The 14652-nt window shown below is 41.6% G+C and overlaps 1 protein-coding gene across 1 annotated transcript in view; it reads right to left on the bottom strand.

The window, feature by feature from the left end:
- Nucleotides 1–14652, bottom strand: part of MCCC1 (methylcrotonyl-CoA carboxylase subunit 1) — a 79977-nt gene that overhangs the window by 45335 nt on the left and 19990 nt on the right. Inside the window, exons 4-7 of the mRNA XM_066347285.1 lie at nucleotides 13765–13860; nucleotides 10473–10594; nucleotides 9550–9697; nucleotides 9337–9458 (exon numbers count right to left, since the gene is read on the bottom strand). Of these exons, the coding sequence (XP_066203382.1) occupies nucleotides 9337–9458; nucleotides 9550–9697; nucleotides 10473–10594; nucleotides 13765–13860 (488 nt within the window). The remainder of the gene's footprint in view (nucleotides 1–9336; nucleotides 9459–9549; nucleotides 9698–10472; nucleotides 10595–13764; nucleotides 13861–14652) is intronic.

The raw sequence follows: 14652 nt of genomic DNA, 5'->3' as shown, positions 1-14652 counted from the left end.
TACCAGGAACTGAGCTATGCTGACCTTTAATGTTTTATGTTAATCTGCTTGGAGGCATGCTGTTTAATGTCTGCAGTAGCTGTAGGTGCCCGAGGCTCCACTTTCCTCTAGTGTCCTTGTTTTACTTTTGCTTTCTCCCGCTGCCTTTAGGCTTCCCCAAGAACTGCTTCCTAAACAGTTTTGTGTCTTACAGCTGTTTCAGTTGTAACCCACTGTTACCACACAGGAACCCCGGTGGCAGGATTGGGTGGAGGGGAGGGAAAACATTCTATAATCTTATGATTAAATCAGGGTGTTTTAGTGGGCGTGACTCTGTGCTTCAGAAGTTTCTTACATTTTTTTCACTCTTAGGCAAAACAGGCAGGTTTGAGATTAGATTTGGCTAATTGACCTTCACCCAGGACAGAAAAGGTTCTGGCAAAGTTTCCCTTGGAGTGCTGGCCTTTGTTCTTGAAAATAGACTGCTCTGAGCTTGTTTCAAAAGCTTTTCTACTTCCCCTACCCCAAAATTTTAGAAAATTTTAGTTAGATTTTCATGGAAACCTGGTGGGGTTCCTGGCAAAAAAAACTAATGAAAATTTGGGGAGTTTCCCTAACAGTGAGGTCCAAGGAGTTTCTCACTATCAAGCTAGTTTACAATTAGCCTCCAGTAATGTGGAAAAATTTCCATTTAAGTGTTTCCACCAGTTTACGGCTCCAGCAGCTTCTGTCCGTTAAGCTGATCTTGGCTATGCTCACAGTCCTGCCCAGATTTCAGGGAAGTGGCCTGCCCTGTGGCCTCAATTCTCTTATGGGATTAAAAGCCACTGACTTTCATTCTGTTCAGCTTTTCACTTGCTTTTCAGATGTGGCAACTTCCAAGCTCTTTTATCTGTTGGAGCTGAATGGTTTGTTTTTCAAATTCCAATGATAAAACTCTACCATTTCTACTGATTCTCCCTTATCTTTTAGCTGTTTGTTGGGCAGATAAGTTGTTTTATGCTCACTCTTATTATTAAAGATGGCCACTGCTCTCATGTGGTGATGCTCTCACTGAGATAGCTAATTGCCTTTCATGCTTGGGAAGGGGCTTGTTATGCTAATGTGTGTTGGGGGAGGACTTTCGCACCAAAATTTTAAAAGGAGGAACTAGGAGGCCATTTTGGGAGAGAGAAACCATGTTCTGTGGAGAGAGGAGGAAACCATGTTGTTCCAGGGCAGGGAGGCCACGTGGAGGAGAGGAGGCAGCCAAAAACGGTGGAGTGCTGAAGGAGAAGCCAGTTTGTGTAGGAGAAGGAGATGAGAACAGAGGTGAACAGAGGTGGGGCTTTTGATTCTAGGAAAACTGGAAAGATTCTCCTGGTTGTGGAACCGGAGGAACAGGTGAGTGGGTTTTGGCACCCTATGTGTTTGTTTTTTACTTGTTGGCCGGTAAGAGTCTAGAATAAAGGAAAATGGTCCACCAGTTCTTGGCTCTGCAGTTTCTTTACAATCTGTCCAGATTAAATGCGAACCTGCATTGGCTAGGCAGCTGTGATGGTGGCCGTGGCTAACAGCCCTACACTGTTCCAGGGAAGAAGACACTATAGCAGGGACTCCAGGTTCTGAAAAGAACATGTGGGGGCCACACCAAGAGTGGAACATAGTTTTTATTCTGAGATCTCAAAAGTTTGAAGCATTTTTTCCTTTCGCTGTTTACAAAGGAAGATCACTGAGAATCTGTGTTTTCTGTTTTGATTCTGTAGTCATCAAATCACTTGTGTTATTTTTCTTTTGCTGGCCAATCTATTCTTGCTTGACCTAACTTAGATGTCTGAGAAACCGAGGTACACCAAATCCTAGCCACTCCAATCAGCCATTGTGAGGACAGTAGCCATGGCCATCACAGCTGCCTGGCCCATGCAGGTTCCCATTTAATTTGGATAGACGGTAATGAAACTGCGGAGCCAAGAAATGGTGGGCCATTACCTTTATTCTAGACTCGTACCAGCCAACGAGTAAAAACAAACGCATAGGCACCAAAACCCATTCACATGTCTCTGGTTCCACAACCAGGAGACTCTTTCTGGTTCTTCCTAGAATCAAAGGCACCACTAGTCTCAGCCACCTCCTTTACCCCATCTGCATGCCTCCATCTTGGCTGCCTGCCTCCTCTGCCACCACATGGCCTCTTCCAAAATGGCCTCCTAGCTCCTCCTTTTAAAACTTTTCCACATGACAATCCCTCCTCCAGTACGTTAGCATAACCAAGTCCCCTCCCCAGCAGGAAGGTAATTAACTATATCACCTGAGCGACGGCCATTCATGTTGGCAGTGCCATTTTTAACAATAAAAGTGAGCAAAACCAAATAACACAAATTTTACAAGCTTATTTGCCCAACAGTAATGTTGGAGTCTGGCTAGACAGGTAGATACAGCTGGTCTGGATTCTATTAGAAATGCATTGATATTTTCTAAAAGTTCTAAAAATTTTATTTTCCTGTTTACATTTTAAAGCTATCTAGAATATATATTAAATATGAAGTGAAAATAGTATCTGGTTTCTTTAGTTACCCTCAAAATAGTAAACTCTGAAGACTGTTTTCTATCCCAGTCTTTCAGATAAACACAGTAGCTGATCAGATCTGTAACACATCTTGGTATCTTCTTCTCTCGGTTATCAGCACCATCTTGACAATTTTTTGGCACTCCATTAATTCAACAGGTAACTAGCAGGATATAACATAGTATATACAGTAAAATTATAATATTAAAATATTATTACTAAAAAATACAGCCCAGAAATATATAGAAATTCTAATACTTAGAAAATGAGATTATGAGTGACTTTGTTTTCCAACTCTTGTATTTTCCAAAAATTTGTAATGTATTTATTTATATTAGTTCTGTACTCAAAAAATATTATTGATGCCTATCATTAAAAAGGGCATATACCAGATAATAATATATAGGGGAAAATTAAAAAAATATATACTAGCAGGTCTTTGATTCCCACGAGCTTCCTGGCTATCTGGGGTAATAAATTACAATGTGAGATAATATATAACTAACATTTCATAAGGAAAAAATTAAAAGCTTCAAAAAATGTTGTAGGCATAGAGTACGTCACCAAAATAGCTAGCTGATGTCTCCAAAACAATTTTAACTCAAGAGTACGTCAATTTGGATAGTCAGCCTATTCTTTTTGAAAGATATTGTAGGAAGAAGTCCTAATTTACCTTAGAATTGACTGTCTTTTTATTACTTTCCAACAATAGGTGGCTAATGTGCTCAACTGGCCTATTTTGAAGTTGACTTTTTTCTTTTACAAATGAACTTCGAATGTATTTAATTTATCATGTGATGCTCAGGGACAGTTCTAAGCTCTGTAGTAACTGAAACAAAAACAATTTGGGGGTCCTCTTTAAAAAGAATACAAAATTTAGCCCTGGCCGGTTGGCTCAGCGGTAGAGCGTCAGCCTGGCGTGCATAAGTCCCAGGTTCGATTCCCGGCCAGGGCACACAGGAGAAGTGCCCATCTACTTCTCCACCCCTCCCCCTCTCCTTCCTCTCTGTCTCTCTCTTCCCCTCCCGCAGCTGAGGCTCCATTGGAGCAAAGATGGCCCGGGCGCTGGGGATGGCTCCTTGGCCTCTGCCCAGGCGCTGGAGTGGCTCTGGTCGCAACAGGGCGACACCCCAGAGGGGCAGAGCATCGCCCCCTGGTGGGCAGAGCTTCGCCCCTGGTGGGCGTGCCAGGTGGATCCCGGTCGGGCGCATGCGGGAGTCTGTCTGACTGTCTCTCCCCGTTTCCAGCTTCAGAAAAAAAAAAAAAAAAGAATACAAAATTTAAAAGAATACAAAATTAGGTACAGGAATTTGGGAGAGGGTCATGCAAGGGAAAGGCCTGCAGCTTCACTTCATTACCTTCAAGGTAAATCCCTCTCTGGTCATGGTTCCTAAATGAATTATTCAGTAGAAAGTCACTTGACATACAGGATATCTATATCTACATATTTATAGCTATATGAATTACCAAAAAGTCTATGAAACAGGAAGATTTTATAATCAGTACCTTATTTTAAGCAATGGACATAAAAATAAAATTCCAGAAAGTGAAAACAATTAGAAACTTAAATAGCATTTGTTGCTGTGGTACCCGGAGAAGCAGTTTAGGGGAGCAGCTTAGAGTGTGAATTGTGGAGTCAAACTGCCTTGGTTGAAATCCAAGTGTCACTATTTCTCAGCTCGGAGACCTTAGGCAAGTTACGTGACTACACTGTTGCTCAGTATCCTCAGCTGCAAAACGGGAATAGTAGCCATCTAAAGGGGTTCTTGCAAGAATTAGGTTAGAATCAGGACAGCAAGATTAGTTAGTATATGTAAAATACTTAGAATCTGGCACATGGCAAGTGCACTAGAAGTGTGAGCTGTTAGTATTATTTACTAACATCATTTACAATTACAATTCAATTTGGGTAACTATTTCCATTTTCTGAGCATTTCTTCAATCAATGCTTATGAAGTTTGGTAAAATACAGCTTAAATTTCTTAAAAGAATTTTTTATTTTAAAAAGATTCTAAATTTCATCAAAAAAGTAATGGATTTGGCCCTGGCCAGTTGGCTCAGGGAATAGAGCATTAGCCTGGCATGCAGATGTTCTGGGTTCAATCCCTGGTCAGAGCACACATGAGAAGTGACCAACTGCTTTTCTTCCCTTCCTTCCCCCTTCTCTCTCTCTTCCCTTCTTGCAGCCAGTGGCTTTATTGGTTCGCACATTGGCCTGGGAGCTGAGGATATTTCAGCTGGTCTGAGCATCAACCTCAAGTGCTGAGGATAGCTCAGTTGATTCAAGCATCAACCCCAGATGGGGGCTGCCAGGTGGAACCTGGTTCGGATGCATGTGGGAGTCTGTCTCTCTATCTCTCTTCCTCTCATTTAAAAAAAAGTAATGGATTCAATGACTTAATGGCATATCAATATCATGGAACCATTAATCTTAGTAAAAAGTGAGGTTGGCCTATATTACTGACATAGAAAGATGTTTGATTTAATATTAGCATGTAATCTTACATAAGATTTTATTCACTGTTCTTCTGTATGCATGTTGTATTATGTTTGTATATGTATATATGTTTCCATATACATACAAGATGCCTAGAAGTATGCATGCCATATCATGAAAGTGGGTACAGTAGGGGGTGGGATTGGGTAACTTATGTACTTAAATCCAATGAGAACTTTGTATTTTATATAATGTGCATGCCTTTTTTTAAAATTATGTATTTATTTAATTTTTTTCATTTAAAAATAATTTTTTTCAATTACAAAACACTATTATATTAGTTTCAGGTGTATGCCCCAGTGATTAGACTTTACATAACTAAGTGATCATCCTGATAAATCTTGCCTCCATCTGACAGCATATATAATTACTAGAATATTATCAACTATATATATTCCCTATGTTGTACTGTACATCTCATGACTATTCTGTAACTACCAATTTGTACTTCTTAATCCCTTCATCTTTTCACCCATCCTCCCAACCCCCTCCAATCTGACAGACATTAAAATTTTCTCCGCATCTATGGGTATTTCTGTTCTGCTTGTTTATTTTTTTTATTTTTTATTTTTTCATTTTTCCAAAGCTGGAAACGGGGACGCAGTCAGACAGACTCCCGCATGCGCCCGACCGGGATCCACCCGGCATGCCCACCAGGGGGCGATGCTCTGCCCCTCTGGGGCGTCGCTCTGTTGCATCCAGAGCCATTCTAGTGCCTGAGGCAGAGGCCACAGAGCCATCCTCAGCGCCCGGGCCATCTTTGCTCCAATGGAGCCTCGGCTACAGGAGGGGAAGAGAGAGACAGAGAGGAAGGAGAGGGGGAGGGGTGGAGAAGCAGATGGGTGCTTCTCCTGTGTGCCCTGGCTGGGAATCGAACCCGGGACTCCCGCACGCCAGGCCGACGCTCTACCACTGAGCCAACCGGCCAGGGCCTCTGCTTGTTTATTTTTTTTGTTCAGTTTTTAATCGATTTGTGTTTATTGCCATTTTATTTTTCATATTTTTTATCTTTTTTTCTTCTTCTTAAAGAAGACCCTTCAACATTTCATATAACACTGGTTTGGTGGTGATGAACTCCTTTTGCTTTTTTTTGTCTGGGAAGCACTTTATCTGTCCTTCAATTTTTTGAGTGTGTATGACAGACAGACAGAGAGAAGGACAGATAGGGACAGACAGGCAGGAAGGGAAAGAGATGAGAAGCATCAATTCTTTGTTGCTGCTCCTTAGTCTCCTTAGTTGTTCATTGAGTGCTTTCTCATATGTGCCTTGACCGGGGGCTCCAGCATTGTGAGTGACCCCTTGCCAGCGACCTTGGGCTTAATCCAGCGGCCCTGCGCTCAAGCTGATGAACCCCCACTCAAGCCGGATGAGTCTGTGCTCAAGCTGGCAACCTCAGGGTTTCAAACCTGGGTCTTCCACGTCTCTGTCCGACACTTTATCCACCGCGCCACCACCTGGTCAGGCTGTCCTTCAGTTCTAAATGATAGTTTTGCTGAGTTGAGTAATCTTGGTTGTAGGTCTGTCTTTTTCATAACTTTGAATATTTCATGCCAATCCCTTCTGTCTTATAAAATTTCTGTTGAGAAACTAACTCTTGCAGCTTTTAAGATTCTTTCTTTGCCCAACCAGGTGGTGGCGCAGTGGATAGAGCATCCGACTGGGATGCGGAAGGACCCAGGTTCGAGACCCCGAGGTCGCCAGCTTGAGCGCGGGCTCATCTGGCTTGAGCAAAAAGCTCAGCAGCTTGGACCCAAGGTCGCTGGCTCCAGCAAGGGGTTACTTGGTCTGCTGAAGGCCTGCGGTCAAGGCACATATGAGAAAGCAATCAATGAACAACTAAGAAGTCGCAACACACAACGAAAAACTAATGATTGATGCTTCTCATCTCTCCCTCCGTTCCTGTCTGTCTGTCTCTATTTCTGCCTATGTAAAAAAAGAAAAGAAAAAAAAAAGATTCTGTCTTTAACTTTTTGCATTTTAATTATGATGTGTCTTGGTGTGGGCCTCTTTGAGTTCATCTTGTTTGGGACTCTCTATGCTTCCTGGACTTGTTATGTCTATTTCCTTCACCGAATTAGGGAAGTCTTCTGTCTTTATTTTTTCAAAGAGATTTCCAATTCCTTACTCTGTTTTCCTTCTGGCACCCCCTGATATAAATCTGGGTATGTCTGAAGTTGTCCCAGAGGCTACACTATCCTCATATTTTTGGATTCTTTTTGCTGTTCTGACTTTTTTCCTTCCTTATATTCTAAATTACTGACTTGATTCTTAGCTTCATCTACTCTACTGTTGATTCCCTGTAAATTAGTCTTCAGTTACTATATCTTTCATTTCTGACTGATCCTTTTATACATTTTCGAGGTTCTCACTAAATTCACAGAGCATCCTTATAACCAGAATTTTGAACTCTGTATCTAGTAGATTGCTTGTCTTTATTTCATTTAGTTCTTTTTCTGGAATTTTGTTCTTTTCTTTCCTTTGAGACATTTTCTTTTTCTCTTCATTTTGACAGCCCCCCATGTTTGTTTCTAAGTTTCGCAGGCTTGGTAGAGTAGCCTAATGTAGCAGGTGCTCTGTAGGGCCCAGTGGCACAGCCTCCCCGGTCACCCAAGCTGAGCACTTGAGGTTCTTCCCCCCATGTGGGTTGTGTACAACCTCTTCCTATAGTTGAGCCTTGATTTCTGTTGGTACGTCGATGGGAAAGATTTACGCTCCAGGCTGATCAGCTGCAAGGACTGGCTGTACCACCAATCACGGACCTCTGACCACTGTGGAGGAACAGCTGTGCAGGGGTCCACCCCATAGAGCAGGACTAAATTCAGTAGGGCTCTGGTGCCTGCTGAGTCCACCCCTTGATGGTGTCCACTGTGAAGGCAGTTGAGTGGTCTAATGCTGTCCACTGGGTGTGCTGGCTCTAGGGCCTACAGAGAGGTGCAGGCCAGGGTGAGCCACCACCTGTGTTCTGCCCTGAGGCCAGCTGGCATGAACTACATAGTGATCTGTAGATGGCTGTTGCTTGTGTTAAGCTTGGAGGTGCCCAGGCGAGTCCATGCTATGAATCAAGGCCAGCTGCCGCTAATGCAGGGCCGAGGGCCACGTAGCAAGAAATATGGTGGATGATGAGGCTAGATGCTGCTTCTTTGAGAGATTTTAGGAAAATCTGAACCATGAACCAAGACAGGTAATTTGTATGGACAAGCCAATAGAAACAGCTTGGGTGGGCCTGAAGGGGGTGGGGCAGGACACCAGGTGGGCAAACAGTGTAAGCCAGGTTGATAGAGTTTCAGATACGTTGTCCACCTGCTGGTCCTATGGGGTGAGGGCTCAAATAGGAGCAATGGCCTCTGCCAGCACTTCTGTCTGGGAGAAAGCTGTCTCTACAGGCTCAACCTAATGCCGGACAAGTCTGCTCTTCCTCACATCTCTGGTATCTTTCAAGCTGCTGCCCCAATCCTGGAGCTCAGAGGGAGTAAGTCTGAGTCAGTGTGCTGGCCGTTTAATAGGAACTGCCTGGACTTGACTGGTGGTGGCATAGTGATTAGAGCATCAACCTGGGATGCTGAGAACCCAGGTTTGAATACCAGTTCACCAGCTTGAGGGCAGGCTCACCAGCTTGAGCATAGGGTTTCTGGCTTGAGTGTGGGATCACTGACATGACCCCATGGTCACTGGCTTAAGCTCAAAGTCACTGGCTTGAAGCCCAAGGTCACTAGGTTGAGCAAGGGGTCACTGGCTTGGCTGCAGCACCCTTGTCACGACACATACGAGAAGCAATCAATGAATGACTAAAGTGCCACAACTATGAATTGATGCTTCTCATCTCTCCCCACCCTCTCAAAAAAAAAAAAAAGAGGAATTGCCTGGGACTCCAGCAGCCCTCGGTCTCCCTTAGCCTCAATCCCTACCGGTTTTTACAGCCAGAAACTCTGGGGACTTTCTGACACTGGAACCCTGGGCTGGGGAGCCTGGTGTTGGGCTGGGGCCCTTGCTCCTCGGGGGGGTCTCCCCAGCCAAGATATCCCTCCCAATCTGTAGCTGCCACACGTGGGAGCGGGACCAACCTGGCTGCATCTCTGTCCTTCCCACCAATCTTGATGTGGCTTCTTCTTTAATTCCCTAGTTGTAGGACTTCCATTCAGCCAGATTTCAGGTGGTTCTGAATAGTGGATTTTTATAGTTTCGTTGTAACTTTGAAGTGATTGTGGAAGGAGGCTGGGTACTATGTTTACCTATGCCACCATCTTGCCCAGGAGTCTCATATGTGCATTTCTTTTATAACTTAAAAAATCCGTCAGAAAAAAAAAGCTGAACCCACCTTGGCGTGTCCACAAACTTCTCAATCAGCATCGCATCATCATTGAAAGACTTCTTAGCTTCCCTCCGTGCTGATTCTAATTGTTCTTGAAATTCTTTTTCAGATCTAGCAATCCTCATGCCCTAAGATGAAAAGATAGTTATGACTACAACATAAATAAAACAAAGAAGACGCCTAGCCTGCAATGGGAAACACGGGCACACGCAAGCTGACCTTGCCTCCTCCACCACGGACGGCTTTGATCATGACGGGATAACCGATTCTTCCAGCGTGCTCTTTCAGGCATCGGTCTGTTTGGTCCTCACCATGATAACCTTCCACAACAGGCACCCCAGCAGCAGCCATTATGGATTTGGATGTGCTTTACATAAAAAAAAAAAACACAAAAAATAAAACCTAAGATGCCCAAATTCCATGAAATATTTCATACAAGAAAAACAAATACAGCCCAGTCTGTAAAATATAATTGAACATTTTAAAGAAAACATCCTATTAATAAAAAACTACAGTCTGAGATAAAATATTAATACAAATATTAAAAATATCTGTTAATTTTCCTTAATCCACAATCCACTTTTTCTTTTTTTTAAGTTTAAAGGAGGGGAGATAGTGAGGCAAACTCCTGTATGCACCCCACCAGGATCCATCCAGGAACCCCATCTGGGGCCAATGCTAATACAGAGCATTTTTAGTGCCTGAGGATAATGCACTCCAACAGAGCCATCCTCCGCATCCAGGGCCATGCTCGAACCAATCGAGCCACTGGCTGCGGAAGGGAAAGAGGGAGAGAGGGATAGAGACGGGGAGAAGCAGATGGACGCTTCTCCTGTGTGGCCTGACTGGGAATCAAACCTGGGATGTCTAGACACTGGGCTGACCCTCTATCCACTGAGCGAGGGTCCTCAATCTACTTTTTTATGTGGTAGTTCATCCTACGTTGTTTTTATCCCCCCAAAAGAATTGGCATATTGACTAGATATACAAATTAGGTGACTATGTTCTGTAACTCACTGGAGTAGCAGGTAAACAACTTATGCCTATGGCAACAAAAGTATATGTTAACATGTCTATTACAGGTAAACAAACCATTTCAATTGACCTTCCTATGCTTGTATTTAACAGATAGAAACACATACCTCTTTATACCCATGTCTCTAATTGCAGATGAAGGAGGACCTATAAAAATAATTCCTTCTTGCTTACACAGTTCAGCAAATTCCATATTTTCTGAAAGAAAACCATATCCTGGGTGGATAGCCTAGAAGTGAGACATGAAAAAAAAATGGACTAGTGCCCCACTGGCAAACCATGACGCAGGTCATGTCGTTTTCCTCAGGGATGCCTCGCCCTCTGCTGGCGATAGGTGCGTTATGGTCTCTACCAAAATCTGTTTCCGAAAGAAACATTCACACTCCAGTTCCGAAGTGCTACCTGAACCAGAAGAATCTATGGTTCTTGTTATTGTGGTAATATACACATAACACAACCCTCCACTTTAACCACTTTTAAATGTACAATTCAGTGGCATTAAGTGCATTCACAACGTAGTGCAACCATCACCACCATCTCCAGAATGTTTTCATCACCCCCAACAGAAACTCTGTGCCCATTAAACCCTGGTAACTTTCTTTCTTATAAATTCTACTTTCTGCCTCTATGAATTTGTTTATTCTGGGAACCTAATATATGTGGAATTGTACAACACTAATTTCACTTAGCATAATGTTTCTCCATCCACGAGTAACATGTATCAGAATTTCACCTTTCTTTTAAGGCTGAATAACATTCTCCTGTATGGAAACATTCCACATTTTGTTTACCACATCTACCTGTTGATGGATGGGAACTGTTCCCACCTTTTGGCTATTACAAAAAATGCTGCTATAAACATTGATGTATACATACCTCTTTAAGTCTCTGCTTTGAAGCCTTTTAAATTTAAAATGGATGGATTATACAGTAAAAAGGAATCTGTATTTTAATTTAAAATAACACTGCTATTAGGGTAGAATGTCAAGGAATATTTGAACGTAGGAGTAAAGGTAATGGGGATTTCTTACCTCTGCCTTCCTGTAAAGCTGCCCTAGAACTGAAACTATGGTACCCAAAAGGTGAAAGAGCACCCTAGCACAAGAATGCCTCATACATCTTCAGGTCACTATGTGGCCATCCTAACTTTCTTCAAAACAAAACAAAAAACTAAGAAGCAAACAAAACGTCATATGTTAAAGTCTGTATATACTTTAGTGAAAGAGGACTCCCTCAGACTTTTTTAAAAATTTTACTTACTCATCTTAGAGAAGGAAGAGAGAGAGAGAGAGAAAAGAGGGGAGGAGCAAGAAGCATCAACTCCATGTGCCTTGACCAGGCAAGCTTGGGGTTTCAAACTGGCGACCTCTGCATTCTAGGCCGAGGCTTTAACCACTGCACCACCACAGGTCAGGCTCCCTCAGACTTTTGCCTAGTTATTTGCAAGTTAGCTTTAACAAATTTATTTATATGGCTTTCTAGCTCAGAGAAAAGGAAACCCCGTGACTAAGGACAGCATGATTTCTGAGGGCAAACATACGACAGGAAAGAGGGAAGAAACGGGAAGGCAACAGCAGCTTAGATTATTTAGATGAAGCAGCTCACTCTCCAACTTCAGTGGCCCCCATGGCATTTTTGTTCTTCTAAAATAATAATTATGTATGTATTATAATTATAACCAAGTGAATGTAAAAAAAAAAAGCTCCACCAATCCTATTTCAAAATATAGTAGTTACATTCAAAGAGCATTTCAAAATTAAAGAATTAAGCTTCCAATGACTGGGAAACCCATATGAATGGAAAAACCCACATCTTATGGCCAGCAAACAACAAAATGCTAAGTACTGAATAAATTGCTAAAGATCACATTTTGATGTCAGTTTGGAATTTTGTTTCATTTAAAACAATGTTCAATTTTAGGCATTTTCTATGAAATGGCCAAATGTTATTTATGCTAGGTAAAGTGAAAAAGGTCTACACTCAGTTCTCCCTTGTGTTTTAACATCTTTTTTTGAGGTATCATTTATAACACATAACATTCACCCATGTATAGTTTCATGAACCTAGTAAATTTATACAACTATGCAACTATTACTACAACCAGTTTTAGAACACTTATATCAGTCAAAAAAGTTCCCGTGGGCCATGTGCATAACTAAATTTCTACTTCCAGAGCCAAGCAATGACTGACCTGCTGTCTCTATAGTTTCTCCCTTTTAAGAACTTTCATAGAAATGGAGGAATCATATAGCACAGTCTTATGTGTCTGACTTATCTTCTCATAATTATTGAGGTTCATCCTGTTGTATGCATCCGTGGTTCATTTCCTTTTATAGAACTGATTCCACTATGGATATACCACATTTAATTTATGCATTCATTTGGATTGTTTTTCTAGTTTGGGGCCATTATGAATAATATATAGTTATGAATATTCATACAAATCTATTTTTCATTTCTCTTGGGTAAATGCTGAGGAGGACAACTGTTGGGTCAAAATATGGTCAGTTATATGTTTAACTTTTTAAAATCAGCCAAACAGTTTTCTAAAGTAGCCGTCCTATTTGCATTTCTACCAGCAATGTATGATGGTTTTAAGTTTCTCCACATCCCTGCCAACATGTGGAATCATCAGTCTTTCTGATTTTAGCTATTCTAGAGGGTGCAAGTGTTACAGTGTTTTTTAAATATATATATTATTGATACATTATTCATATACTATGAACTAATCCAATCTAATAATTTTTAGTATAATCACAGTTGTGCAGTTATCACCATAATCTAAAATACTGAGCAAGATCTAATAATGTAAGTTTTCATTGGCCCTCTAAAGAACCCCATGCCTCTTCGCAGTTATGCCATGTCCACCACATACCCCCAGCCCTACGCACCCACACATTTGCTTTTCTCTATAGATTTGACTAGTCTGTACTTTTCATATGAACAGAATCATACACTACATAAAGTCTTTTCTGACTGTCTTCTTTAACGAAATACAATCTTTTCAATGTCATCCATTTTTTAGCATATATCAGTACTTCATTCCTTTTTATTGTCCATTCTATGGATATAATACATTTTTTATTTATCCATTCACCAGTTGATGGACATTGGGTGATTTACACTACTTAGTTATTGATAATGCTGCTATGAATATTCATGTATAAGTTTGGATGTATGTTTTCATTTTGTTTGAGTATATATCTAAGCAGTAGAGTTACTGGTTCGTATGGTAACTCTATGGTTGACCTTTCAGGAACTGACACACTGTCTTCCAAAGTGGCTGTGCCAGTTAACATTCCCACCAGTAAATTTACGAGGGTTCCAACTTCTCCAAACCCTTGCCCACACTTGCTATTATTTGCCTTTTTGTCTTGTAAATCTCTTCATCGCTCTTACCTGTGCAGCAGAGATCTTGGCCACTTGAATGATTTTCTCCATAGAAAGGTAGCTCTGCTGGGAGGGAGCAGGGCCGATAAAATGTGCTTCATCTGCCTGTTTAAGAAATAGTACATGTTAAAAACAAAACAAAACAAAACACCGCAGACCTAGTACTCTATATAGAACTGCTTCAGTGACATACTGTTATAAATAAAAATGCTGGCTTCCCCAAAACAATACAGAAGTACCAGCTCATATCTCTACTATAAAAACAAGCCACTTTGAAACCTTTTGGCATAAAGATGTGTCAAAACTTGAGTTTTATGTACACATATCACACACTACAGTGGAATAAAAGTGGCTTAGGACAGAAAGCAACAGCAATCAGACAGAATATGAAAAGTGGCTAGAAAGCTGCATGGGCCAGCTGTGCAGAGCTGGAAGTCCAGGTGGGTGGGTCACTGCGGATTTGCCTGTGCTTGGAGACTTGTGTGGAAAAGAGGACAATAATTGAATTCATCCATGTCTGGGTTCTGTCTGGTGGGTAAGAGCTAGTTATAATTGATAACATTTACAAACTCATGGGAGTAGGGCCCTTTTAGTTATAATTTTTCCATTAAGCCAAGTCTCTGAAACACTGAGTGACTTGTCTAAGCCTCTTGGCCAGTAAGCAGTAGTTGCTAAGACTAGACTCTTGCTCCTTCTCCTCATACATTAGGGATATGGATACGTGCCATTCAAAGCGTGGTCTGTGCATCAGCTACAGCCTGAGAATGGTTTTAACTGATCATTATGGATAAGCCCTGGCTTGTAAATAAGCTACTCCACAAAGTACACTGTTTAGTTCACCTGCTGATATATTTGGAAAATGTTCCAAAGAGGAACTCTTACAGAGCAATTGAACTT

Source organism: Saccopteryx leptura, chromosome 8 (genome assembly GCF_036850995.1).
Source record: "Saccopteryx leptura isolate mSacLep1 chromosome 8, mSacLep1_pri_phased_curated, whole genome shotgun sequence".
In the NCBI taxonomy this organism is placed as follows: domain Eukaryota; kingdom Metazoa; phylum Chordata; class Mammalia; order Chiroptera; family Emballonuridae; genus Saccopteryx; species Saccopteryx leptura.
The sequence above is the reverse complement of the archived record's forward strand: the minus strand, read 5'-3'. Positions and strand labels throughout refer to the sequence as shown.